The sequence below is a fragment of the Rattus norvegicus genome, chromosome 1, assembly GCF_021556685.1.
Source record: "Rattus norvegicus strain SHRSP/BbbUtx chromosome 1, alternate assembly SHRSP_T2T, whole genome shotgun sequence".
Taxonomy (NCBI): domain Eukaryota; kingdom Metazoa; phylum Chordata; class Mammalia; order Rodentia; family Muridae; genus Rattus; species Rattus norvegicus.
In genome coordinates this window covers 91615120-91641080 of record NC_141534.1, presented here as the reverse complement: position 1 = coordinate 91641080, position 25961 = coordinate 91615120, and the positions used below count along the sequence as shown (strand labels likewise).

Genomic DNA, 25961 nt, shown 5'->3' with positions numbered 1-25961 from the left:
AAGATTGAGATGGTGACCAGTGCCAAGTTTGAAACTAGGGAAAACCCAGAGGGAAAGTACTTCCTCTCCAGATCAGTAAGGAAGTCAGGAGAAGTGTTTTGTGACATCGTTGTCTCTAAGGAAGAAATGTTTAAAGCACCATGCAGGTGCTCAGGAGTCTGGATCAAAACTCTAGGCAAATACCCAGTGCAAGTTGCGACAGGATCTGGCCTTCTCATAGCCCCTTTGCCAACAGGGAAGGGGGGAAAGAAGGCAAAAAAGCCAGACTCTGGGCTGAGGACCTAGAGCTGAGTCTAGATTGAGTATAACTGACCTGCAAATTAATTTTTTTTCAGTAAAGTATTACAGTTTTTATTTGCAAAAGTTGAAAATGCTCATATCAGTTACCAGCTCAGAACCTGGGTTCCCATGGGATCCACTGCAGAAAATGAGTCTGTCACTTCTTGCCAGATTTGGGGGCCTTTTCTAGGCCTTGGATGTATTTTCCAGGGAGCCGATACTCTTCAAGCAATAGCTGGCGGAGGTGGTGGATCTGGACCTGCACCTGCAGACTGTCTTTGGTCCCAGGGGCAGGAGAGATGATGGTGCTGGCCTGACATTGCTGTTGGAGAATGGTGGCCACTGAGCATGGATCTAGACCATAGGTCTCCAAGTTCCGGACCACAGTCACCTTTTTATTATAAGTCTTCAGTACAAGGGTGATATCAATTGGACAGAGTTTCCCTTTCTTTCTAATGGGTTCCTGGCCAGGAAATGTCACTTGGTAGGCAGGCTGCAGATTTTTCAAACACCTGGTCAGGAGAGAGTCCCACGGAAGCTTCATGACCACGTGCTGCTCATTTTTTTCTAAGATACAGTCACATAAGATGGGATCCAACTTCACCAGATTCCTGTTGTCTGCATCCACCAGGTTGTTTCTCTTGGCATAGTCAGTGATGATCCTTCGGACCTCACTGCCCTCAAGGGTGGGTGGTCCTCTTCTTGTGGCCAGACTCCAGGAAGAGCTGGGTCATGTTGGTGGGGACGCAGTAGAGGGATTTTATATCTGGAGGGAGATAGGGCATTTCTCTGCTACCTTCCTGGACAGTCTGGAAAGCCTGACCTGCAAATTCTTGAGCAAGCCCCTGGCTGCAGCTTCTGGCCCCTCGAAGACAAAGACCTGGCAGGTGCACTGTCTTTGCACCTGTCATACAGGCCTGTCTTCATGAGTCCAGCTGTGCCCACTTGTAAAAGGTCAACACAGCTGGGCTTGCTGACCATGGTTCCTCCCCTGCCAGGACCACCCGCTGGGGGGCGGGGCAAGCAGAGAGGGCAAGGGAGCCCTCACTCAAGTCTGCGGCCCAGTCTCCCAACAGGTGCATGCAATCCTGCCCTAACTGCGTGTGCCCTTGGGGACAGGCCAGAAGCACAGAGGTTGGGAAAGATTAGGGAGGGGCTTCAGGTATGCAGCCACGGCAGGGATGGGGGTCATCCACCTCCTATGCTCCTGCCTGTGACCTCTGCTGCTCTCTCAGGAAGCCTAATAAAAGCTAAATGGAGCCATTGGTTCCTGAGGTGAACTTGGTGGCTATGTACCTTGGATTAACATTGGGACCTTTGCAGGACAGGTAGATATTAGGTTTCCTCCCCAATGAAATGAATTTTGAAAAAGAAGGAGGAGGAGGACCAGGAGGAGGAGAAGGGACTGGGGATATGGCACAATGGATAAAGTGCTTCTCTGGTCCACAGGAAGCCCTGGGTTCCGGGCCCAGCATTGCATAAACCCAGTGTTGCCAGTGAATGTATATTAACTCTCAAACCAGGTTACCATGTCTGTCATGGTAATGTCAGACATTGTTGTTTCTCTAGAAAAAGACAAGAAACAAACAAGCAAACAAAAAAAAAAAAAACGCTAAAAGAAACAAAAGAATACTAAAAGAAACTAAAAGAAACAAAGAAACTGGTTTTCGAGCACACCTCTTTTTTAAGTCCTTTTGAGACAAGGACATTTCTCATTGTCAAGAAGTATCCTTTTTTTGTTTATTTTCATTTTGTGTAACAGTGCCCGGGGCTGGAGTTATAGGGATTGTGAGTCTCTATTTGGGTTCTGGGTACTGAGGTTTCGGCACAGGCAGCCAGTGCTCTTCACTGCTGAGCCTTAATCTCTCCGGCTCCCCACCCCCAAGAAATGCGTTACTTCTCCATAAGTAATCACCCACAACTACTCCCTCATTCACTTCCTTCCCAGATGGGAAGGGAGTAAAGACTCCAGGACATACATTGTTCTGTGAGGAGAACAACCTGGGAGGTGGGGAAGAAAGTGAAAAGCAACATAGAAAGATCAGGAAAGGCAAAGGAAAATAGATCGACGGTGGGAGGCAGGGGTGAGGCCAGGAAGGGCCGAGGTACACTTCACAATATCCTCAGAGATGGTTGAGACATTTCTCCACCTGGCTAAAAGGTAGCTGAGTAGCTCTGAGATGAAGAAACAGGAAGGATTCTTGTCGTCCTTGGAAACAGGTGCCCCGGGGTTGGGGATTTAGCTCAGTGGTAGAGCGCTTGCCTAGCAAGCACAAGGCCCTGGGTTCGGTCCCCAGCTCCGAAAAAAAGAAAAAAGAAAAAAAAAAAAAAAAAAAGGAAACAGGTGCCCCGCAGGAAGCTAGAAAGGAAAGAGCCATTGGGTTCCCAGGATCAGAATATCCCCAGTTCTTACTGTGGATGGAGCTGGGTCTGAGGAAGAGAGGTTGGAGCTTGGAGCTACGGGTCTGAAGGAGGAGGGCCGGAGTCTGTACTCCTAAGTTTGAGGGATGGTATTTGGGGCCTGAATCCCTAGGGCTGAGAGAAAGAGGGTTGGGGCCTAGGCTCCTAGCTCTGAGAGAAAGTGTTGGGGTCTGAACCCCTGAGTTAGTAGCAAGAAGGCTGAGACCAGAGCCTTCAAGCCTGAGGGGAGAGAGGCCAGGAGTCTAACCCCTGGTTCTAGGGAATGAAGGCTGGAGTCTGGACTCCTGTGTCAGAGGGACAATGCCACTGGGTGTGTACTTTTCAGTCCTATCCAAACAGCCGAGTCTTTCATGCAGTAGATTAAGGGTGGGGCTCCCACCTGGCACATATTGCAAGGTTCCCCCCCATTTCCTGGGCTGTCTTGAGTAATACTGGGTATAAAAGGGTTGTATTTCCTACTTAAAGTGCACTGGAGAAATTTCCAGCCACAGACCAGAGTCATGAATCCTATGCCAGTGCTGACCCTCCTGGGGGTCAGCACCTTGCTACCCTGTGCGTAAGAAACCCAGCCCAGGAAGGGTGTGTGTGTGTTCCAGGACGTGGCATAAGATAACCAGCTGAAATGGAGCTGTTATTCCCATCCCAGGTGTCCCAGCTCTGATCTGCCAGAGAGGCAGAATACAGACCGTGAGGAACGAGTCAGAGCTGCCCCTCGAGTGGGGGACGGGTGAGAAAGCTTGCGAGGTCGGCGAGGGTTGCCAAGATGTGGTGATGCTCCTACACAATGGTAAGAACAAATCTCTCTGCAAAGACCTGCTCCACTGTCCTCAGGCCGCCTGCATCTGTGGGAGGAACTCGTACCCGCAGGAGCAGCCATCCATGCCCAGTCCTCTCTTCTCTAGCGTCCCACCTACGTCAGGGTGCCCAACCTCGCTCCAGGACCCTAACACCCTAATCCCCACCTCTACCTGCCTTCCCTTCCCCACCTTCCCTTCTCCGTCCAGGACCCCTGATCAACTTGGTGATCATCAAGGGCTGCATAAAGGCTGAGGACCAAGAGCCTCGGGTTACCTGGCTCAGTACAGGCCCTGGGCTCTCTGTCGTCTCCTACACACATGTGTGTCGCCATGGTGACCTCTGTAACAATGCATCCAGCACCAGGATCCTTGAGGACCTATCCACACCCACAGGTGCCTGGAGAGGAAGAGTGGCGGGAGGGGAGGGGAGGAGAAGAAGGGGGGAGGGGCTGTTATTCTTTTTATCAGTTCTCACACAGGGCTTTCTTTGCTTCCTTTTCTGAAGGGGCATTGCCCTCCAACTTTGTTGATTGGGTGGATGGATGTTGTATGAGGATGTGGTTGTATCCATGTTTCTGTGTGTGCAGGTGCATGGGTGGGGGGGAGTGCGATGGTTAGGAGCCAGAGTCCTCAGTTAATGTCTTTGAAACAAGGTTTCCAAATGGAACCTGGAGCTCACTCACAGATTAGGTGAGGCTGGCTGACCAGCAACAATCAGGAGTCCACTTGCCCATTAAGTATGAGGATTGTCAGTGGGGGAATGTACCTACTTTCATACATGGGTGCTGGAAACCTCAGCCCTGGCCTGGAACTTTCCCTGCCTTTGCTCTTGTTGGTGTGCTGGAAGGATTGCCTGAATCAATGCTTATTTTCTTTCACTGTTAGGCAGAAGTTGTGGGTGAAACTACGGCTTCATTTTAGGGCACCCTCTTTTCCATGGGTCTGTGCCTATCTCAGAAACCCTTTCTCCATACCTTTCTCGGTCCCAGCAGCATTCTGACCTCAGCCCCAGAGTCTCTGCTGATATTCCCAGGACCTCTGTCCTTGAACCCTCCCCACTAGATCACAGCCTGGTTTCCCTGCAGCCAGACCAGTATGAGGGGAGCCTCAGGAGGGGCACGTTGAGAAAACTGAGTGGGGAGGAGGCATCTGAACGAAACCAGGTCTTCCTGCTGCCCCTCACTGACTCATCTGTCACCTCCAGTCCCAGGGTCCCTGCGCTGCCCGCTCTGCCTTTCTAACAATGACTGTGAGAATGCACCAGAACAGGTCTGCCCTGTAGGAAGCATATACTGCTACAATGGAGTCCTCAGGCTCAGGGGAGGTAAGCTTGGATAAGGGCACCCTGGGAGAATGGACTGGGCATATAAGGTTGATATATGAGTATCTTGGAGAACAAAGGTACTCCAAGGTACCCTTGAGGTTGGGTGTGGAACCTACAAGAAAGTAGGGCTTGCCTCCTGCAGCTAGGTTTGCCTGAGATTTGGATGGTTCTATGTCAGTTCTCTCTCTCCCTCCATCTCTTCTTCTCTTCCTCTCTCCCTTTCCCAGAAGGCATCAGGACCAATCTCAAGGTCCAGGGCTGCATGGCCCAGCCAGGCTGCAACCTGCTCAATGGCACCACAGCAGTTGGGACCTTGGATATGAGTGAAAACTGTGGTCTTCAGTTAGGTGAGTCAGAAACCAAGGCTGATCTTCAGGACAAGACGACCCTTGTAAACCATTGAGCACTTAAAGCCACTGACTGAGGCCGGCCATTCCCACAACATTCACATCCTTCATCACTCACTGTAAGAGAGAGGGGGAGGGGACTGGCTCTTTGGGGTGACTGGAGGGCTGGAGTCTGTGTCTGCAAGAGATGCACGGCTGAAAGAGAGAAGAAAGGGGATGTGGTCACAGTCAGAACTTAACGACAGGGTTAAAGCAGCAGCATCTCAGCAAACATCGAGCCCAAATCTGGGATCTCTAAATCTGGGCCAGGAGGAGAAAGGCTAAGGAAGAAAGGAATTGCTTCTGTAATAGTTCGCAGCACTCAGTTCAGAACCAGCTGCTGGCGTTTTTGGGAGGGTGACAAGTTACTTCACAGCACGGACTAGGGAGGCCCAGGTCTCCTGGAAGTCTTTTGCTTTAACGGACATGGGAGGCACACACGTGGGGCTGTTCATGTGTGGATAGGTGCATGTGTGTGTCTAGATGTTCATGTGTACATATGTGTGGAGGTCAGAGGACAACCTCAGATATCATTCTCAGGAACACCACCTACCTCCTTTGAGGTGTGGTCTCTCGAGGGCCTGGGACTTGCCAATTAGCCTAGACTTGCTGGTCAGTGAGCCCCAAGAATCTACCTGTGTTTGTGTCCCCAGCATCAGTGAGGATTACCGGCTTTTTGAGAAGTTTTTTTTTTTTGTTTTTTTTTTTTTGTTTTTTTTATGTTTGTTTTTATGTGTGAAGGTTCCCAGAGAGGCCAGGAAAGAAGGCTCTGGAGCAGGTGCTATAGGTGGTCGTGAGCTCTCTGTCATTTGTTGCTCCGACCGGAACTCAGGTCCTCTTGCAGAGGAACCACCTGTCCAGCCCCACACACTCAGCTTTCCCATGAGTGCTGGAGATCCAGACTCCACCCCTTATGCTTGCATAGCATGCACCTTCCCAACGGAACCACATCCTCCCAGCCTGGCATCAATCTTTACCCAACTAGATGGAAAACTAAAGGGACAGGCTGGATGCCACGAACACCAAGGAGTCCTGCTTCGGGTAGCATCAGAGATGGTCCACCATCTTGTCCCACCAGGAAGGAAGTTCCCGGGACCTGGAGCCGGGGAAGCCCCTAAGGTGGATTTGATGTCTCTCTCCAGGTCCGCAGGCTCTGGACTGCAACAGTGCGAGTTTGGACATTGTGAAGGACGTATCTGATCTGCACCTGAGCTGGACGACTGGCTGGAAAACCTGCGAGGCTGACGAGGGGTGTTACGAAACAGTCATGCTAATACAGAATGGTGAGAAGGAACTCCACTCTTCTCACGAGGCCCTCTCCAAACGTCCTGGGATGGACTCCATAACTCACCCCCAAGGCACTGGTATCTAGGACCCCGTCATGAGCTGGTGCATCCTCTCCTGTGCCTGTCGGCTCCTCACCAACATGGAAAGCACCGCCCACTAGGATGTGGGAGGTCAAGGGAGGTCTGTATTCCCATCAGCCTTCCTCTCTTGCCAGGACAAGAAATTCATATGGCTCTCACTAAGGGATGTACTAGCAGTGTAAACAGAGAGGCTCAACTCACCAGGCATAGAACAGGTCCGGGAATCTCCATCGTCTCCTACGTCCATGTATGTCGCAACGGGGACTTCTGTAATGACCTGTCTTCAACGGAAACTCTCTGGATCCCGCCCCCTGACACAGGTACCAGGGGAGGCAAATCCCTGGAGAAGGGAAGGGGGCTGTCTGGAGGAAAGTAAAAACACAGGGACTATTTATTTTATTGTAATTTTTTACTTTTGGTGGTACTGAAGATACAATTCAGGGCCTTGTAACATCCTAGGTTAATGTCTATCTACCACTGAGCCACGCCCCCAGCCCCTCACTGGGGGATTCTAGGCAGGGGCTCTACCACTGAGCCACACACCCCCAGTCCCTCACTGGGGGATTCTAGGCAGGGGCTCTACCACTGAGCCACGCCCCCAGCCCCTCACTGGGGGATTCTAGGCAGGGGCTCTACCACTGAGCCACACTCCCAACCCCCCCTGGGGGATTCTAGGCAGGGGCTCTACTACTGAGCCACACCCCCAGCCCCTCCCTGGGGGATTCTAGGCAGGGGCTCTACCACTGAGCCACGCCTCCAACCCCTCACTGGGAGATTCTAGGCAAACACCACCAAGTAACATCCCCACCCTTGGGACTGTTTAAAGTCACCACTACCAACACCATGACCTGGCATCTGTTAGCTCCCTCCACCTTGACTTTGAAGAGCTTGCACATCCTTCAGGTCCTTCTCTGGTCCCTCACTGCATCTCTTCTGTGGTTCCTTCCTCTATGTTCCTATCACTGTGCTGGTCTTGTCTCCATGCCCTTCATCAATGCCCCTGGTCTCTTTTCCCAACATTTCTGGAACAGGAAACTGGGTAGGTTTCCTGATGCTGCGCCATCTTAGAGAGGCCGTGCTCCCACCCTGCTCTTTCTGCTTTCTCCAAGGCTGATTTAGACTCCTGATGCCACATTTAGTGTGTTTTGCATTTCTTCTTCCTGTTGAATATTAGTCTAGAACATTCCCTACTCCTCGTTGCTTGGTATTAGAAATAGATCAAGACAATGCTTTACATCTCTCTATTCTGAAGTAGTTTAAGAACAGGAGAGCTCTCTTTCCCTTAGTTATTTAATTGGGAATCAATGGGGAGTTAGGGGTGTGTATGTGTAGAGATGGCTCAGCAGTTAAGAAAGGACCAAAATTCAGTTCCCAGCACACACCTTGGGTGGCTTACAACTTCTTATAACTCTAGTCCCAAAGAACATGAAGTGTGGGTGCCTACGCATACATGCAAACTCGCTCTCTGCCCACACACAAATACACATAGCTGAAGAGGATACAAATCAGTCTTGCTTTTAAAAGAAGTTGGTCGTAAGGCTAGTGGTCCCTTTGGGACACCCCCGTTCTTCCTTGTCTAGGTTCCCACCTCTGTGCAGCCTCAAAAGTCTCTGCCCAGAACCTCACCTGGGAAAATAGTGCTCTGGTGCTCCCTGCCCTCTCTCTACCTTTGCTCCCCTACTAGATTGCAGCTCAAATTCCCTGCATCTAGGCCTACACAGAGAGACTGAGGCATACTGGGGGGGATGAGTTGGGGGTTCTCTGAACCAAATTCAGAAACCTCCCACTGCCCCTCCCACTGCCCCTCCCACTACACCTCTCTGCCCCTCCCTCTGCTTCTCCTGCTGCCCCTCCCACTACCCCTCTCTGCCCCTCCCACTACCCCTCTCTGCCCCTCCCTCTGCCCCCTCCCTCTGCCCCTCCCACAGCCCCCTCACTGCTTCTACTGCTTCCAGTCCCAGGGACTCTGCGCTGCCCACACTGCCTTTCAACGCGTGACTGTGAGAATGCACCGGAGCAGGTCTGTCCTGAAGGCACACACTGCTACAATGGAGTCCTCAGGCTCCGGGGAGGTAAGCTCGGACATGGCGACCCTGGAGGTGTGTGGATGAAGAAAAGTGGAAGTTGAGATCTGGTGTCTGGGAAGTGAGGGTAAACTGAGGCAGGGCATAAACCGGAGTAGGAGTAGGAGTAGGTACAGCCTCCTGCGGCAGGGCTAGCTTCTGAGGAGTGCATGACTTCTTACATGAGTGTCTTCGTCTCTCCCCATCTCCTCCTTTCCCAGGGGCCATTGCCACAAATTTGAGAGTGCAGGGCTGCACTTCACAGCCAGGCTGTGGACTGCTCAATGGCACCAAGACAATTGGACCTATAGGTGTGCGTGAGGACTGCGGTCCCCAGTCAGGTGAGTTTCGCACAGGAAAGCGAGGCAATCTCTGGCACCACTGCCTGAGTCAAGATGATCCTATGGTGTGTGGGACACCCCAAACAATCAATCATGCCTAGCCAATCGAGACATTTAAAGGGGTGATACCCACTCAGATGTGTGCAAGCAAGTGAGGAGATTCTCCAGGGAGGCTATGGCAGCAACATTGAAAAGTGTCTGAGTAAAGGAGGGAGAGACAGACAGAAAGAGAGAGGGCGTTGGGGGAGGGGGGAGAACCAGGAGACAAAAGCCTTGTCAGGGGCTTTAACTCTGATACAAGTGGGCTGTGCTCGTGGAGCGATAGGGTCAGTAGGAAAGTGCCAGGTACACCATCTTGAGTGCTTGATTGTCCTGATCCTATACACGGGACCCAGCATCACCTTGGGTCTCACGATTCCTTTCAACTACCTCCAGTCTCTCCATCACCGTCTCCCATCCTCAGCTATAGTATCCAGCAGCCTTGCTCCATAGGAAAGAAAACCAGGGAATAGAATCAGGGGACTAAGCTGTGACAGAGTGCAAGAGTTAAGTAGGGGCTACTTGGGCATTCACAGACAGCCACAGTGGTACTCTCTTGGCAGACTGAGGTGGCCTTTGAGGTTCTTCGAAGGGTTGCAAGGGAAGGGAAGCTATCATGGGGATGGAAAATGGATTAGGAGTAGTAGCTTCCCTAGGTGCATGGTCTTATCTGGCCCCGACTCAATTTCCTAATATGTCTGTGTCATCTGAACCCTCAGAGCGTCAGGGAGAGTGTGTAAAGGGAAATGGGGAGATGGCTCAGTGGGGAAAGTAGTTGCCACACACCATGAAGCTCAGGGTTTGAAGCTCCAGCATCATTTGAAACTGAGCATAGCAACACACACCCAGAACCCTAGCACTGAAGCTGGGAGCAGGTAGAGCACACTGGCTAGCCAGTCCATGAACTCTGGGTTCAGGGAGTCTCCATTTCAAAAGATAAGGTGGAAGATACCCAGCATCAACCTCTGGCCTCTACATGCACACACACACACACACACACACACACACACACACACGCACACACACACACATGAATGCTTACATAACTGCACACCCACACCTGCACATCTGCACCTGCACACACACACATCTGCACACACCTGCACACACACACCTGCACACACATATACATCTGCTCACACCTGCACACTCACACCTGCACACCCACACCCACATCTTCATACACACACACACATATGAATGCTCACATACCTGCACACCCACACCTGCACACCCACACCTGCACACACACAGGCATGCACACACACATATACATGCACACACACAAATTGTAAAGGGTTTCTCAAATGTTCCTGTTTTATTTATATTTTTAGTACATTTACTTATTTGCTTCTGTGGAGTGAGTTCTGGGGATCGAACTCACATGGGCAAGCTTGTCCATATGTATCATAAACCCTTGCGCCATGTCGGCCTTGTTTGAGTTTTCTTTTCTTTCTTTCTTTCTTTCTTTCTTTCTTTCTTTTTTTTTTTTCTTTTTTTCGGAGCTGGGGACCGGACCTAGGGCCTTGCGCTTACTAGGCAAGCGCTGCCTTGTTTGAGTTTTAACCTGTTTGCCCACGTCATCGTCAGCTGAGTTGAGCTGGGTGTCACTGCTTCACGTAGCACAGAGGTGGCTTGGGGGGGCTAGCAGTTGGGAATCAAGCTGAAAGACCTCTGTTATAGGTTTGTTCCTCCTATCCCAGGCGCTCAGGCACTAGAATGCCGGAGTGGGTGGGCAGAAGGCCTAAGGAAAGTGTCCTCACTGCCCCTGGACTGGACAACCGCCTGGGAGACTTGTAAAATCGGCGAAGGGTGCCAGGAAACTGCCTTGCTCATACAGAATGGTGAGAAAAGAGCCTCAGTGTGAGACTCGATCCTTCTGGCCCAGGCCCCGCCCACCGCCCCGCCCACCTCCCGGCCCAGTTCTGCCTGGAATTCCTGAAGCCAAGACTCAGGGTCCTTCCCGCGCCCAGGTGCCACCCACCACCTCACCACCAGCAGCCTGCCCCAGTCCCTGAGGCACAACATCCCACCAGGCACCTCATCCCCACCCTTGCGGCCTCTCTCTCTCCTTCCAGGACCTCTTGTGAACCTGGTGCTCATCAAAGGCTGCACAGCAGAAGAAGACCACAAGCCCCAAATCACTCGGCATAGGCTGAGTCCCAGCCTATCCATCGTGTCTTATAGCCATGTGTGCCGCCACTGGGACTTCTGCAATGACCTGTCCTCCACCCACCCTCTCTGGCTCCCACCACCACCTGTCGAAGGTGCTAGAGGGAGGTGGGGCCACATGAGTGGGAGAAGGGGTGGCAGAAAGAAGGACTGAGCTGTAGTTCTGAAGAGAGCACAAAGGGCTGGTTCATTTACAGGCTGTCCCTTGCTGGCTCAAAGGCTCTGTCCCACCGTGGACTTCCTGTTCCTCACAGACTCCCTCCCTCCCATCTGTTTTTTTCTCTTCCATTTGCCCTGTAATCTACATGTCTAAACTCCCTAGCCCAATTGTCTCATAGTCACAGAACAGTGATCTGTGTGTGTGTGTGTGTGTGTGTGTGTGTGTGTGTGTGTGTGTGTGTTTGCATAAGCATACAAGTGCATGCAGGCAGTTGGGTAGAAGCCAAAGGACAACTTCAGGTGACATTCCTCAGAAAACATACACATTATTTTTTGAGACAGGGTCTTTCATTGGCCCTGAACTCACTGATGAGGGTAGACTGGCTGGCCAGTGAGTCCCAGGGACCAACCTATCTCTCCTTCCCCAGCTCTGGCATTATGAGAGTAGGCCTTTGAAGGGGTGAGGTTGGAGCTCTATAGCAAGCACTTTGCCCACAGAACCTCTTCCCAGCCCATGGGGTGGCTTTTCTGAGGCAAAATCACCTCAGACTCTGGCCATAGCCTGACCCTGCTCATCCTGAATAGCCCTTTTCTCTGTGCTGGGATTGCTCAAGAATATCTCTTTTGGATTTGTCTTCTCACTAGAGGCTACTGGCCTCTAACATCCCACTGTTTTTACCTGATATTTGTTAAGCAGAGTACAAGGAATACTTCTCTAGAATATTGGCACCTTGTCCTCCTTGACCACTTAATAGATTTTGAAGTCACTGGTACCTTCCAGGATGCCCCCTCTTGTCCTTGGCCAAGTCCATATCTCTATCCAGTCACACAGAAAAGAAACTGCTGGTGGGCAGACTTTGGCCCTCGGCCCTGAGAGCTCAACAGGTCTTTTTTGCCTTTGGGCATGGTGCCCACTTAAGACACAGTATTCTTGTCCTTGAGCCCTCATGAGATCCAGATAGCACTAAGTAACTTCACTCTTAGGACCACCAAGGCCCTCCCACAGTCCCTCACTGTATCTGTCATCTCCCAGGCCTGGGGAATGTGAGCTGCCCATTCTGCCTTTCTAAAGATGGCTGTCCTCAGAACGGACCCAAGCAGGTCTGCCCTGTAGACAGTTCACACTGCTACAGTGGAGTCCTCAGCCTCAGGGGAGGTAAGTGTGGACACAGGGACCCTGGGGGACGGAACACGGTGAGCCTCAAGGAGTGTAGAGCCAGCCGCCCAGAGCTGGGCTAGCCTCTGAGGCTCGCAGAGTCTCTGTACATGAGCATCTCTGTCTCTCCCTTCTCCTCCTATCCTAGGAGGGTTCATCTCTGATCTGAAGGTACAGGGATGCACGTCCCAGTCCCAGTCCCAGTCAGACTGCAACCTGCTCAACGGCATCCAGACAATCGGACCCATAAAACTACATGAGAGCTGTGGTTTTCATTTAGGTGAGTTGGGTTTCTGCCTTCTCTTTGACAAATTCCCATTCTCTCTTCTGTCTTCAGCCATCCCCACCCACAGGACTGTGAGACCCCAGAAATGAAAATCAGAGAGATCCAAGGGTCCTTTAGGGACATGCAGAAGGCAAGGGCTACGTGGGGACTCTAGAGCGCCCCCACGATGCACTCAAGTGCATTGCCAGTTGTGCACAGGGCAGGGCAGAGTACCGTGGCCAGCCCGGGTAATGGCAGACACCAAGAGAATCTGCAACAGGAGTCAAGGCAGGGAAGGAAGATCCAGTAGGAATCCTGGCTCACCAGGTCTTCTCAGACTCTGTCTCCGTTTCCTCTTCTGCCTGTGTCTCTCTAACTTTACATCTTCAGTTCGTCTCTGCCGGCTCATTGTTTCCACAGCTAGAACCTGAGACTCAAGGGCATGGGCCGGGTGTGTCCAGCACCAAGGCTTCCTGCCTTGAGGAGCAGGAGAGAAGGTTCTGGAAGAGTGCACGTGCTGCTGCCTGTGAATGAAGTCCCATACTGAAAGGGATCTGCTCTCTTCTTTCTAGCTGCAGAGTCTCTGAAATGCCAGCATGGGACACTGGAGGCAGTGCAGCATATATCGAAACTTCCTCTCCAGTGGACAGCTGAGCAGAAAACCTGTAATGTAGGTGAAGGCTGCCAAGACACGCTGGTGATAATAGAGAACGGTAGGGGCCCCTCTGTGCAGAGACCCACCCTTTGTACTCGGCCCTGCCTCCTTATCCCTACTGGGCAACAGCCCTGGCCTCCAGCCCAGCCTGACCCCTTCTGTCTTTCCAGGAGAGCACGTGAATTTGGTTCTCACAAAGGGCTGCACTGCCGCTGAGGACCACAAGGCCAAAGTCACGGAACACAGGACTGGCCCGGGGCTGGCTGTCATCTCCTACACCCGAGTATGCCGTGAAAAAGACTTATGCAATGACCTGTCTACCACAGTCCCTCTCTGGGCTCCACCTCCGGTGACAGGTGCCTGAAGGCATCAGAAGGAAGCTGGCTTCCAGGGAGGAAGGGAGGCAGGGTTCCAGCTGAACTGTGTAGGAGGGAAGAAATGTATTTACTCTATGCATTTTGCATACATTCCCTTACCGGAGAGCAGCCAGCCAGCTCGCCCCCTCTACTTTACCCTCACATTCTCCACAGTCCTCTTCTCCATGGCTCTTCCTTCTCCATTCCTTTAATTTCCCTGAGATCTGCACTTCCCTGAGACCCACACTAATTCCAAACTCCGCTGGCTGACCGCTTCCTGGATGAATCGGATTTTCTTTCCTTCTTTCTTTCTTTCTTTCTCTCTCTCTCTCTCTCTCTCTCTCTCTCTCTCTCTCTCTCTTCCTTCCTTCCTTCCTTCCTTCCTTTAAAAGATCTTTTTCAGTTGTGTTAGAGTGTGAGTGTTCATGTGTGTGCATGCGTGTGTGCAGACACCTGCAGAGGCCAGGAGAGGACGTTGGATCCCCTGGAGGTGGGGTGAGAGGTTGTTGTGAGCCTCCCGCCATGGTGCTAGGAGTCACACTTGGATCCTCTGCAAGTACGTTATCCATTCTTAAAGCCGTTGAGCCATCTCTCCAGCCCCAGACCATCTCCTCTTTCTCTCCTCACTTATTGTACTTCATTCTGAGTCTAGGTTGCCTGTGTGCACGACTGAGTGTGTACAGCCTTCGTGAGTCTGGTCTGTCCCCCAACACATGGGTCCCAGGGGTTACCCTCAGGCCATCTGGCTTGGTGGCAGGCATGTCACCTGCTAAGCCATCTCTGTGATAGTCTAGGTGGGTTTCTGATGAAGCCCTAGTCTCACACCCTGGCCCAGGCCAAGCCTGCTGTCCTGCCTCTTTTCCCTCTTGCCATATGACTGGGTTTGCTTCACTCACACCTCGTTCAAGAGTGTCGCATTTCTTCTTCCTCCTGGACACTGGGCTGGAACGCTTCACTCTCCCTGACTGCTGTTAAACTGGCAGGCTTCGTGTTTCTGTGTTCTCTGGAGTAACCCTGGGACGTGGGTATTTTCCTCAACTATTTAGCAAAAGCTGTGTATGAAGCCTCCTGTCCTTCCTTGGCCCCTCCTTCCCTGACTTGTCTAAGTCTGTGTCTAGCCTCAGAGATCCCCGCATGCTCTCAACCCAAGGTCTGCAGGCTTCCCTTTCTGCTTGCTTTCTTGCTAACCACAACCCCAGTGCCCTGTAGTTGGCCCTGTGTGAGAGGAGCCTGGAAGGCTCCTTAGAGAGACTCAGGTATGTTGGGGAACTAAGAGGGGTGTCTGATCCGAACCCAGAGCTTCCCACTGTCCTTCACTATGTCTGTTGCTCTCCAGCCCCAGGGAACACACGTTGTCCTCTCTGTTTTACTGCACAAGCCTGCGAGAATGCTCCAGAGCAGTTCTGCCCTGCAGGCAGCACGCACTGCTACAGTGGAGTCCTCAGCCTCAGGGGAGGTAAGCTTGGACATGGGGACCCTGGGGGACAGAACACGGTGAGCCCCAAGGAGTGTGGAGCCAACCTCCCAGAGCTGGGCTAGCCTCTGAGGCTCACAGGGCCTCTGTGTGAGAGCATCTCCGTCTCTCCCCTCTCCTCCTATCCTAGGAGAGATCATCTCCAAACTCAAGGTGCAGGGCTGTATGTCCCAGCCAGGCTGCAACCTGCTCAATGGCACACAGAAAATCGGACCTGTGGATGTGAGTGAGGACTGCAGCCCTCGGTCAAGTGAGTTGCATGTGGGAAAAATTGGGTCACACTTTGCACGGCAGCCTCGAGGCAAAATGATCCTCACGGGGTGTGGGACACCCACAGTTATCAACTGAGGCCAGACCACCCCCGCCATTTGAATGAGCATCACCCGCTCAGCTGTGAACAAGAGAAGGGATGCTCCAAGGAGGCTGGGAGGTGGAGGGCCAAAGAGAGGTGTCCAGTTGAAGGAGAAAGGCAGGGAGTGTGGCTCAAGGCCAGGAGACCAGAGCCCATTGAGGGGAGCTTTAGAAAATGTTATGAACAGCGAACCTGCTCCATCTGACATGTGGGAGGTTGGATGGACGAGGGAGGACAGTTGGGGTGCAACGGGGTCACTTTGCTACTGGCACCTGGCAGGGTTCCTCCGGGACACGAGCATTTATTTCCGATTTCATTTTCACCTACCCCAACCTCTGGTCAGCCCAGATCTCGAAGCCCCCATTCTCTACACCACCTTCATTCATATTCATCCATGAGGCTGCCTGCTCCCTGGGAAAGGAAATCAGAGAAGGAAGAGTCTTGTCTCCTAGTACTTGTGTACCGTTAACTCTTAAAGCCCCACAGACAAAGAGCACACTTGGCAGTTCCTCACGTCCCTAGCTAGAGCAGGAAGCTTAAGCATATGGGCTTTGTATGGACGAGGACCGACTCAATCAGGTGCCCTGGGTGTGCGTGCCGATGTGAGGCCATGCAGGACCCTATGGTCCCCAGAACCCTTGGGTGAATAACACCCCATCCATGCCTAATGGGCCCCCTGGGCCCGGGTGGAGGAGAAGCCTCGGCTTGCTCATTCTGTAACGGTATAGAATATGGGGCCCAGAACAGACAGAGATGGATGCTGGTGTCTGGGAAGTGACTTGCCAGGGACAGGGGAGAGGGCTCTGTGGGTAAGAGAATTTTCTGTGCAAACACGAAGACCTGAACTCAGATCCATAGCCTCCACCTAAAAAGCTGGGTGTGGCTGCATTTGCACCCATAACCTCGGTGCTGTGGGAGGCAGAGACGGGGGATGCAGCAGCTTTCTGGTTGCCACCTATCTCCAGGTCAGTGAGAGACACTGTTTCAGGGGAGAGGATAAGGAGTGTGAGAGAAAAGGACATTTGACATTCTTGTCCAGACTTTGCACATGCATGCACACACAGACATACACGTACACATGCACAGACAGACACATAGACACAGACACACATGTACACATGCACACACAGAGACACACACATACACACGCACAGACAGACACACAGACACAGACACACATGTACACATGCACACACACACATACACATACACATGCAGACAGACGTACACAGACACACACGTACACACACAAAGACAGACACACATGTACACATGCACACACAGAGACACACATACACATGCACAGACACACAGACACAGACAACACATGTACACACACAAAGACACACAAGTATACATGCACACGTACACACAGACAGACACACAGACATAGACACACATGTACACACACACAGAGCACATACACATGCACGCAGACACAGACAGACACACACACATGTACTCACACAGACAGGTAGACAGATACACCCACACGTACACACACACACAGACACAGACACACACAGACACACACACAGACACAGAAGACACACACAGACACAGACACACACACAGACACAGAAGACACACACAGACACAGACACACACACAGACAGAAGACACACACAAACACAGACACACACACAGACACAGAAGACACACACAGACACAGACACACACACAGACAGAAGACACACACAGACACAGACACACACACAGACACAGAAGACACACACAGACACAGACACACACACAGACAGAAGACACACACAAACACAGACACACACACAGACACAGAAGACACACACAGACACAGACACACACACAGACACAGAAGACACACACAGACACAGACACACACACAGACAGAAGACACACACAAACACAGACACACACACAGACACAGAAGACACACACAGACACAGACACACACACAGACAGACAGACACACACACCAAATAAAATAGAAAATATTTATCACCAAGAAACTCTGAGTGCAAAGGCCCTGGCATAGGACAGACAGGCTGCCTGAGAACAAGGACAGAGGGAGCTGGTGGTAGCGAGCTGTGATTTCTAAGTGGAGGTGTGGGGATGAAGGGAGAGCTACTCAAGCAGAGAAATCAGCAAGGCCAGCGTAGGGGCCACACCCTGTGATGGGGCACAGAGCTATGTAGAATCGTGATGCCTGGGACACCCTGGAAGGCCCGGCTTAGGTTGGATCTCTCCCAAGAGTGGAAAGCCATGGAAGGCTGCAAAGACGAGGGAGAGGCAGAGGCTGGGCCACCCTGCTTCCTTCCTATTGATGCAGGTTAATCAGGTCTGGCCATCGTCTCTGGGACTGTGGAACAGACAGTCTACAAGTGTGCTTTATAAACATATCCCAGGGACTGGCGAGATGGCTCAGCAGTTAAGAGCACTTGCTGCTCTTCTAGAGGACCCAGGTTCAATTCCCAGCACCCACCTATGACTGGTGAGTCTATGACTTCAGTTCTAGGGACACAGTGTCCCCCTTCTGGCCTCTACAAGGATCGAACGCATGTGGTTCATAGACGCACACACAGGAAAAACACCATACATATAAGAGTAAATTGTTTTAAAAGAGAAAACACATTCCACATGTAACATGCATACCACATGATGGACACCACAGCCGCAGACATCACACTGTGCTTCAATCCATGCCATACGTCGCATGCCATACATTTGGAGCCTGTGTCCTTTATTTACATGGAAGCACATACTACAGGTCACACACAAAGTAAACACAGATAATACAGAACACCCATCATGCCTGACACACATACCAAGCCACGCCACATATGTCATATATCTGCACACCGCTCGCATCCCCACACAGCATACATATAAACCCCAGGCATGCTGCATGAAGCATACCCGTTATGTTGCAGGTAAGGAATTCTCAGCATTGAGCCAAGCCTTGGAAATGCAATTCGGCCAGTATTTATTGAGAAGCAGCAAGACCCACTGGCAGATGCTAGGGGTGGAGGCTGTCAGGGAGGGAGGGAGCTAGAAGAGGAGCAGTCAGTCTGAGGGAACAGAACAGCTCTCGCAAAAACTCACAAGTTGGACTAGTTGTGACCATTCTGATGCCCACAGAATGCCATTTTGAAGATGACCCAAAGAGTTAGGTCACGGGACACACTGTTAGCCTCTCTGAGGAACTGGGCAGTGGTCAGAGGAACAGAAGGCCAGAACCCAGCAGTTCAAAGCCTCAGATCTACATCAGCGAGAAGGGTAGGCCCCAGCTCCCTTTGGATGTCAAAACTGCACGTTTCCTTGAGCCTCGTTCATCAGGGCGAGGGGGCAGATAGAATGCAATATGATACTGGGGGACAGGATCATGTGCATGTATCTAGAGGTGTGCCATGCGCCTCCCACATTCCCTGTCTGTGCTGGCCTGCCATTGGTCCCCAGACATCTTGCTCAGTTCCTGAGGGAGGCAGTTCTTCATCGACAGTGACACCTTATTGCTCCCTGCCCTCGTCCTCTTCCTCTTGCTGACCCCTGAGCAGATCTCCCACCTGGCACATCCTTCTGTCTTCCATTGGCCCCTGACACCGTATCATACCCCTATCCTTAAGAACCTTGTCTGTGACATCGTAACCAGGAGGTAGAAGAGGGGAATGGGTTCATGACAAAGTAGGGAGGTCAAGACACACAAGGGCCCTGTGGGTCAGTTTAAGTCAGAATTTTACGCCGGGGGATATGGGGACCTACCTGAAGTTTCCACCTTCTCCAGTCTTCTCAGAGTTTCCCAGGGACCAGAGATGATTACCTAATGCTTTAAGAGGACCCGGAGGGCTGCACCAGGTGATAAATAAGATGGGGGACAGTGCTCAGAGAGACTCTCAACAGCTGGGCCAGGGCCCTGACATTTTGCAGCTGGCTGGAGGCATTAGAGGTGGGGACAGTGCTCAGGGTCTGCCGAGACTGCAGAGTAAGTCACGGGGTTTCCTGGGGACTGCGACAAGGGCTTCAGAGAGAGAAAGAATGAGAATGGGGCAAAGCTGGAGCTGGTGCAACTGGGGGGAAGGAGCCAGCTTTGAGCAGGAGGGGGGATGTGGGTGGGGTGGAGCAGAGAGAGTGTGAGTCTGGTTGTAGGAGGAGGGCAGCTCAGAAGTGAGGAAAAGGTCAAACCCCTACTGGGGCCACTGAGAGGGGTAGGGTGCTTGTGGACACCTGTCCCAGCTACAAGAATTTCTGCATGATGGGGCACACGTGATGATCCTTCGAGGTCCCTTAGGGAAGGCCCAAGTTCAGGATCCTCAAACTAGATTGTTTGGTGACCTTGAAGCTAAGGTGACAGCCCAGATTCTGATCAGGTCCAGCTCTGCCGCTTACTGCCTGGGTGGCATTGGGCATGTTCCTCAACACCTCCTGTCTGTTGCCCTCCCTTGACATTGCTGCCACTTGCTGGGGGCTGCGGTTAGGAGATGACACAGTTGAGCCAACAGTGGAGAGAGCAGCTGGCTCTGCAGACCCTGTGCTCCTGAGGCAGAGGCCAGGCTAGACCACATAGCCAGAGCCTGTCTCAGAAACACAAAAAGTGAGGATGCAGGGGGCTCATGTGTGGAGATGCATTTCTGTATCCAGGCATGGAGCAGCACTCAGTGCTCACTAGCTGTTGAGCAGTTTTGTTTGGGATCCAGGACCTTTCTGTTTGTGTTCGTGTTATGCAGGGTGATGGTTCTGTTGGTAAAGGGTCTGCACCCTAGGACTGGGGAAGACAGCTGGTCTTACTGATGCCTGGGTCAGGCCAAGCGAGTGAGTGCTATTAGGCTCTGCTTCTGCCCTTAGGGTTTCAGGCACCATTGAGAGCCAGGCAAAGACAAGCTCTTCTCTGTTGTGCCAAGAGAAACAGTAGCTCTCTTTATTGGGGAGTAACAAGGGCCAACTAAACCTTAGGGGGTGGGTAGGGGTTTGCAGGGAAAGTGTACATTATTGGTGGGGTCTGCATGCTGGGAATGGTTGATTTGCATGAAAAGGGATTCCAGGCACTTAACCCTGTAATTTGGCCACGAGGCTATGAGACTTCTGGGGCATGCAGGCCTGGAACAAGAAAAGGGTGACTCTTACTCCCGTTGCAAGATGAGATTTATTTTCAGGGTTTTGGACATGTCTCAACCTCTTGCCCTAGACCAGCTCCCTTGGTCACATGGCTTACATGTCCCCAAGACCCTGTCTTAAACAGGGAGATGAAGTCTGATAAAGGAAGATTGTGGGCATTGTCCTCTGCGTGCATGTTCCCACGCACACGCTCCCCAAGCACCAACACAGATACACAGAGACATATATGGCTCCGGGCCTCCTCCTCTGCTATTGTAATGAGAACATGAAAGCAGATGGGGAGTAGAGAACGCCTGAAGAGGAGCCATGAGTGGAGAGGCCAGCCTTCCTCGAAGGGCTCTGAGAGGAGGTCCCTGCAGGGGTTTAGGCAGTAACTGGGTGAGGAGGGCTGCAGGCCTGGAGGCTTTGAGTTTTGAGCACCTCCTTAATGCAAGCCAGTGATGTCACAGCCAGGGCGCTGGGAGTATGCTTCAGAATGTGATGGCCTCCCCTAGCCCAGGAACTGCAGGGACAGACATAGTGGGGTCCCTGACTCTCATACACCCTGGATTTTCCTCTCCGCAGATTCTCTGACCTGTCACAGGGGGACCATGTTGAAGATTGGCAATGGCTTTGCTGAGAAAGCTGTCGAGTGGACTCCACTGTCGTCTCAGGTGTGTGAACCTGATGAGATATGTCAGGAGACGCTGCTGCTCATAGATGTAGGTACGTGGGCTGAGCTGGAGGGACACACTTCTGCACTGGGCAAGTCCCAGCCGGGCCCTAGATTCTATGCCCTGTAGTTCCTGCCTAGCACCCTCACACCTGGCTCCTCCCTCACACCTCGTCTTGCTGGGTGGTGATATATGGTCGCCCCATGCCCAGTGACAAGAACAGTGCTGGAATGCAGGATCATTTGAAGGAGTGCTTGGCTGGCAATGTAGTACAGTGGTTGGTACAGTGCCTGTATAAAGCCCTGAATTAGATCTCCAGCCTCAGGTAAAGTGGGAGAGCCTGAGCTGGAACGCTTACATTGAGATCCATGTATAGTGAATTCAAAACCAGGCTGGGCTATCTGAGACTGTCAAAGAGACACAGATCAAGGGAAACAGAGAAAAGAAGGGAGGGAGAGAGGCAGGGAAGGATAGACGGAGGGATGCATGGAAAGGTGGACAGAAGGATGCCTGCTGAGTGCCTGCGTCCTGTTCTGCTGAGCCTGAGTCCTTGTGCAGCTCCACAGGGAGGTGGGAAGGAGAGAGAAGCAGAGCCCAGGGAGCCAAGTGTGGGGTGAAGGGCAGAGTGTAGAGAGAAACCCAGCAGGGGAGAGGAGATTCTGACCAGACTGAGGCTGCAGCGTGGTGCAGGGGCTCAGGGGAGACAGTGAGGAGGGGCCTGGTAACAGGATTTGCAAGGGGCAGAGCAGGGCGAGCCAGTCTTTGGCAGATTCAGAATATGTCCCTGGGGATTGTAGTCCCCCTAAGATTGGGAGGGACCTAAAAGCTGGTCTCCCAGTCCATGCCTTTCTCCCACTCTGATCCTGGCTTTCACTGTCATACCCTGCAGGACAAAAATCAGCCCTCCTGGGGAGCAAAGGCTGCAGCAGTCTTGGAGCACAGAACGATGTTGGTGTCTCCATATTCTCCCGGCCACCTGGGATGGTGGTAGCTTCCTATACCCGGTTCTGTTCCTCCAACCTGTGCAATGCAGCCAGCAGCACCAGCGTCCTTCTAAGCAACCTCCCTCGTCCAGGTATGGGATCCAGCGACATGGAGAGACCCAGACACGTGGGAGGTAAGCCAGTGGACGTAGTTGAGAGCATGCACCTCAACCCTTCTCTCTGTCCTCAGAGGTCCTTCCCCCAGGAAGTGTGAAGTGTCCCGTGTGTGTACAGTTATTCAGATCCTGCTTTCAGACGTCTGACTTTGTCACCTGTCCTCGGGGCGCCACTCACTGTTATAGAGGTGACATCGCGCTAAGAGGAGGTGAGTGCAGATCATTGGACTGTTGGGCCGAAGGGCCTGGACTCCAGGATTTGAGGATGAGAGGGTTGTGCCCTAACTCCCGGGTCTGAGGGAGAAGAGATGAGGCTGTCTCAGATGGAATAGAGCTGGGTCCTGGACCTCTGGATCTGAGGGAGGAGGGCTAAGGCCTGGACCCTTGAGTCTGAGGGAGGAGGCCTGGAGCCTGGACCACTGGGTCTGAGGGAGGAGGCCTGGGGCCTGGACCACTGGGTCTGAGGGAGGAGGGCTAAGGCCTGGACCCTTGAGTCTGAGGGAGGAGGCCTGGAGCCTGGACCACTGGGTCTGAGGGAGGAGGCCTGGGGCCTGGACCACTGGGTCTGAGGGAGGAGGCCTGGGGCCTGGACCACTGGGTCTGAGGGAGGAGGGCAGGGACCTGGAGTCCTGGATGGAGGAAGGAAGGCAGGGGTTAGAGTCATGGTTGGAGGAGTGGCAGTTCCTCTGAGGTCTGGACTCATTGCTGAACTGTGCTGCTCCTGACCTGTCTTCACCCTCCAGGTGGACTGTCTTCCACATTGAGCATTCAGGGGTGCATGGCCTCACCTGTCAAATCATTATTGGGTAACTCCAAAACAATTGGGATCCTCTCGGCAAAGGAGAGCTCTGAGAATGAGCGTGGGGATGAAGATGATGAGAAGCCTCTTCTTGATGGTGCCTCAGCCTCCTCCCCGGCCTCCATGTTAGGGCTCCTGGTTCTTCTCAGCTCTTTGTGTGCTGGAATTTGTCCTCTCCACTGAACCCATTATTGGCCATTCTTACTCCCTCTTGGCCAGCCATACCCAGACCTCCTCTGACTTCATAACCCAAAGACTTGAGACTGGGCACTGGCACTGTCTGTCGGCCTGCACTGTCGGGTGCCCTCATCCCTCACCCACACACCCCTGCCTCCTCATGTTTAGATATGGGAGCCGCTGAACTCACCCTGCTCCAGAGCAGACAACCACACATCAACCACACATGTGGAAAAAAATAAAGTTGCTGTTGTTTCTCAAATGCTGGGTTTCTCTGTGTGAGGGCATGAGCGCAGTCAGTGGGATCCATGAGAGACTTTCTGCCAGGGCGCAGCCTCCTCGTGTTCACCCCACATCTTCTTGCCAACCTGTGGCCTCACAGAGCCCTCCTGGTCTGCAGCAGGAAGTGCTGGGCCTCACTGTGACCTGTGAGGGCAGGAGGCTGTGTCTCTCAGCTTCTTCCTCATCAGCCAGGGCCACAGCAAAGGGCTTTGCTTCACCTGAGCAGTTGAGCAAGAAAGTGTGAATGACTGACACAAAGCCATGCTAATTTTCATGGGATGAAAGATGAGCTGAGAAAAGGCTTGGCACTGTTTCTCAGGGCCATTGCACCATGTGAGTGCTGCCATGGTAGGCTTGAGAAGGTGAAGATCAGAATATAGACACAAACATCCACACACATTCACACACACACACTCACTCACACATTCACACACTCACAGTCACACAAACACTCAGTCACACACACACACACACTCACACACATTCACATGCACTCATACTCACTCACACACTCACACACACATTCACACATTCACTCACACATACACTCACTCACACATTCACACACACTCATTCTCACTCATACACACACTCAAACTCATGCACACTCACTCTCACACTGACAAACATTCACACATTCACACACTCTCACACACTCACTTACACACATTCACACTCACACGCATTCACATACACACACACACACACACACACACACAGGTCCACTCACCCCGAACAGGAAAGTGTCTCTCTCTCTCTCTCTCTCTCTCTCTCTCTCTCTCACACACACACACACACACACACACACACACACACACACAAACACACTGTTACACACACTCTCAAACACACACTCATACACACAAAGACATACTCTCACAACACATATTCTTACATACAAACACACACACATACACTTGCATGGACACACTCATACACACACAGTCAAACAAAGATATTATATGTAGTGCCATTTTTAAGAATTTTGGAATTTTGGTTTCTTAAAAAAAAAGCAGAAATATTGTAAGGATGTGCTTTAGTTTTAATCCCAGGTGTGGGGATGTGGGGCTGCTTCAGCCTGTCCACAGCAGCTGACTGTGATTTGCCTTGGGCTCTAGCACAAGTGTGGCCTTGCCAGCTGCAGATAATGTCTACAACTCTGTGATGTTTGGAATTCTGGGAACTTTTCAGGTGGTATAGAAATGTGAGGAAGGTGCAGGGTGGGCAGCTGATGGTCACCCTGGGAGGTTGGCTGTGGTTTGTCAGTAGCCATGGTCAAGGAAGAAACAAAAGGAAAGGAATTAGACTCAGGGTTTTTCCTAATTCCTCTCTCCCCTATCCTTGTTTTCTCTCCTACCTAGTGTTAGGGGGTGAGACGAGATGGAGGGGATAACGGTGGGAAAAAGAAGAACCCACAAAGTAGCAAAGGCCAGCTGTAGTTATAGGCAGTTTCATTCCAGGCTGACACCTGCATTGCTCAATGATGGCTCTGTGAGAGGGGAATGGACGGTCTATATTTCAGTGTCAGTCCTCTGGGGACCCCACATGGATGGAATAAGGTTGTTTCCACTCATGGGAGCCCATGCTCACACTGCTGGGGAGTCTGGAGACACAGAAAGCATCTGCCCCAGTCCGCCACTCCTCTGAGCTTAACAAAAGCCAGCTTAAGGGACGTTTGGGGAGTGTGGCTTCATCTCTGCAGGGACGTCACCCAGGACCCTTCACATGTGGAAGGATCAGGAGGAGAGGCTGCGGGGCTGGCTCCCCATGCAGATTTTCACATGGGTTTTGGAGATGGAACGTGGGTCCTCAACATGCTGTGCTCCAACAGGCTGAGGGAGCAACCAAGCCCATCTTCTTAATTTTCTTTAACAGGAACTAACCTGGCTCCCCAACATCCTTTCACAGACTGGCTTTGGGGCTCCTCTTGATGGGAATGGTGTTCACGGGAGGAACTCCCCACCAGACATTCTCCCTTTCGTATTGTTCCTGTTGGCTTGTCCTGGCTTTCTAGACTCACCCAAAAAGACCAGTGGAACCCACACGGTTGCCATGGTGATGAAATGCCACAGCCACTGGGACTCCCAGTTCATGGCCCTCTGTTGGCACTTTCCCCAGTGCCATGACCAGGGAGGACCTGAGAAACCTCCATGTTTTGCATCAACAGGTAAAGCCACTCTTAAACATAAGGAACATAGGGAACACTGTGCCCTAGGAGCCACGGACTCTACCTCAGACCCATGCCTCGTAAGGCAGC

The 25961-nt window shown here is 52.1% G+C and overlaps 1 protein-coding gene and 1 long non-coding RNA gene across 4 annotated transcripts; one reads left to right on the top strand and one right to left on the bottom strand.

Annotated features, from left to right (window-relative positions):
• Positions 1-323: 323 nt before the first annotated feature.
• LOC148007283 (uncharacterized) lies at positions 324-3848 on the bottom strand. Its single transcript, XR_015646298.1, has 2 exons — positions 3772-3848; positions 324-1045 (listed from the first exon to the last, which is right to left on the bottom strand). It is a non-coding gene; the product is annotated as an uncharacterized LOC148007283 (long non-coding RNA).
• Cd177 (CD177 molecule) lies at positions 3115-23684 on the top strand. Of its 3 annotated transcripts, none has more exons than XR_015635404.1 (21): positions 3115-3252; positions 3347-3487; positions 3705-3890; positions 4702-4821; positions 5049-5168; positions 6350-6490; positions 6709-6894; positions 8530-8646; positions 8859-8978; positions 10721-10861; positions 11096-11284; positions 12382-12504; positions 12653-12784; positions 13342-13482; positions 13595-13780; positions 15117-15236; positions 15385-15504; positions 21259-21347; positions 22237-22422; positions 22521-22655; positions 23190-23684. XR_015635404.1 is itself a non-coding variant. In NM_001401811.1 (21 exons), the coding sequence occupies exons 1-21, from the start codon at positions 3201-3203 to the stop codon at positions 23426-23428; spliced, it is 3036 nt and encodes a 1011-aa protein (NP_001388740.1). In that variant the 5' UTR covers positions 3167-3200; the 3' UTR covers positions 23429-23684. The 3 variants fall into 3 exon arrangements, 2 of the variants coding, with proteins under 2 accessions (NP_001388740.1, NP_001388739.1); NM_001401811.1 differs by having other exon boundaries at positions 3167-3252; positions 21259-21399; NM_001401810.1 differs by having other exon boundaries at positions 3167-3252; positions 8503-8646; positions 21259-21399.
• Positions 23685-25961: the final 2277 nt, after the last annotated feature.

Coding starts and splice junctions, on each gene's coding strand:
- Cd177 (NM_001401810.1), top strand. CDS start 3,201: ATGAATCCTATGCCAGTGCTGACCCTCCTGGGGGTCAGCACCTTGCTA. Junction 4,822..5,048: donor AGTCCTCAGGCTCAGGGGAG/GTAAGCTTGGAT, acceptor TCCCTTTCCCAG/AAGGCATCAGGACCAATCTC. Junction 15,237..15,384: donor AGTCCTCAGCCTCAGGGGAG/GTAAGCTTGGAC, acceptor CTCCTATCCTAG/GAGAGATCATCTCCAAACTC.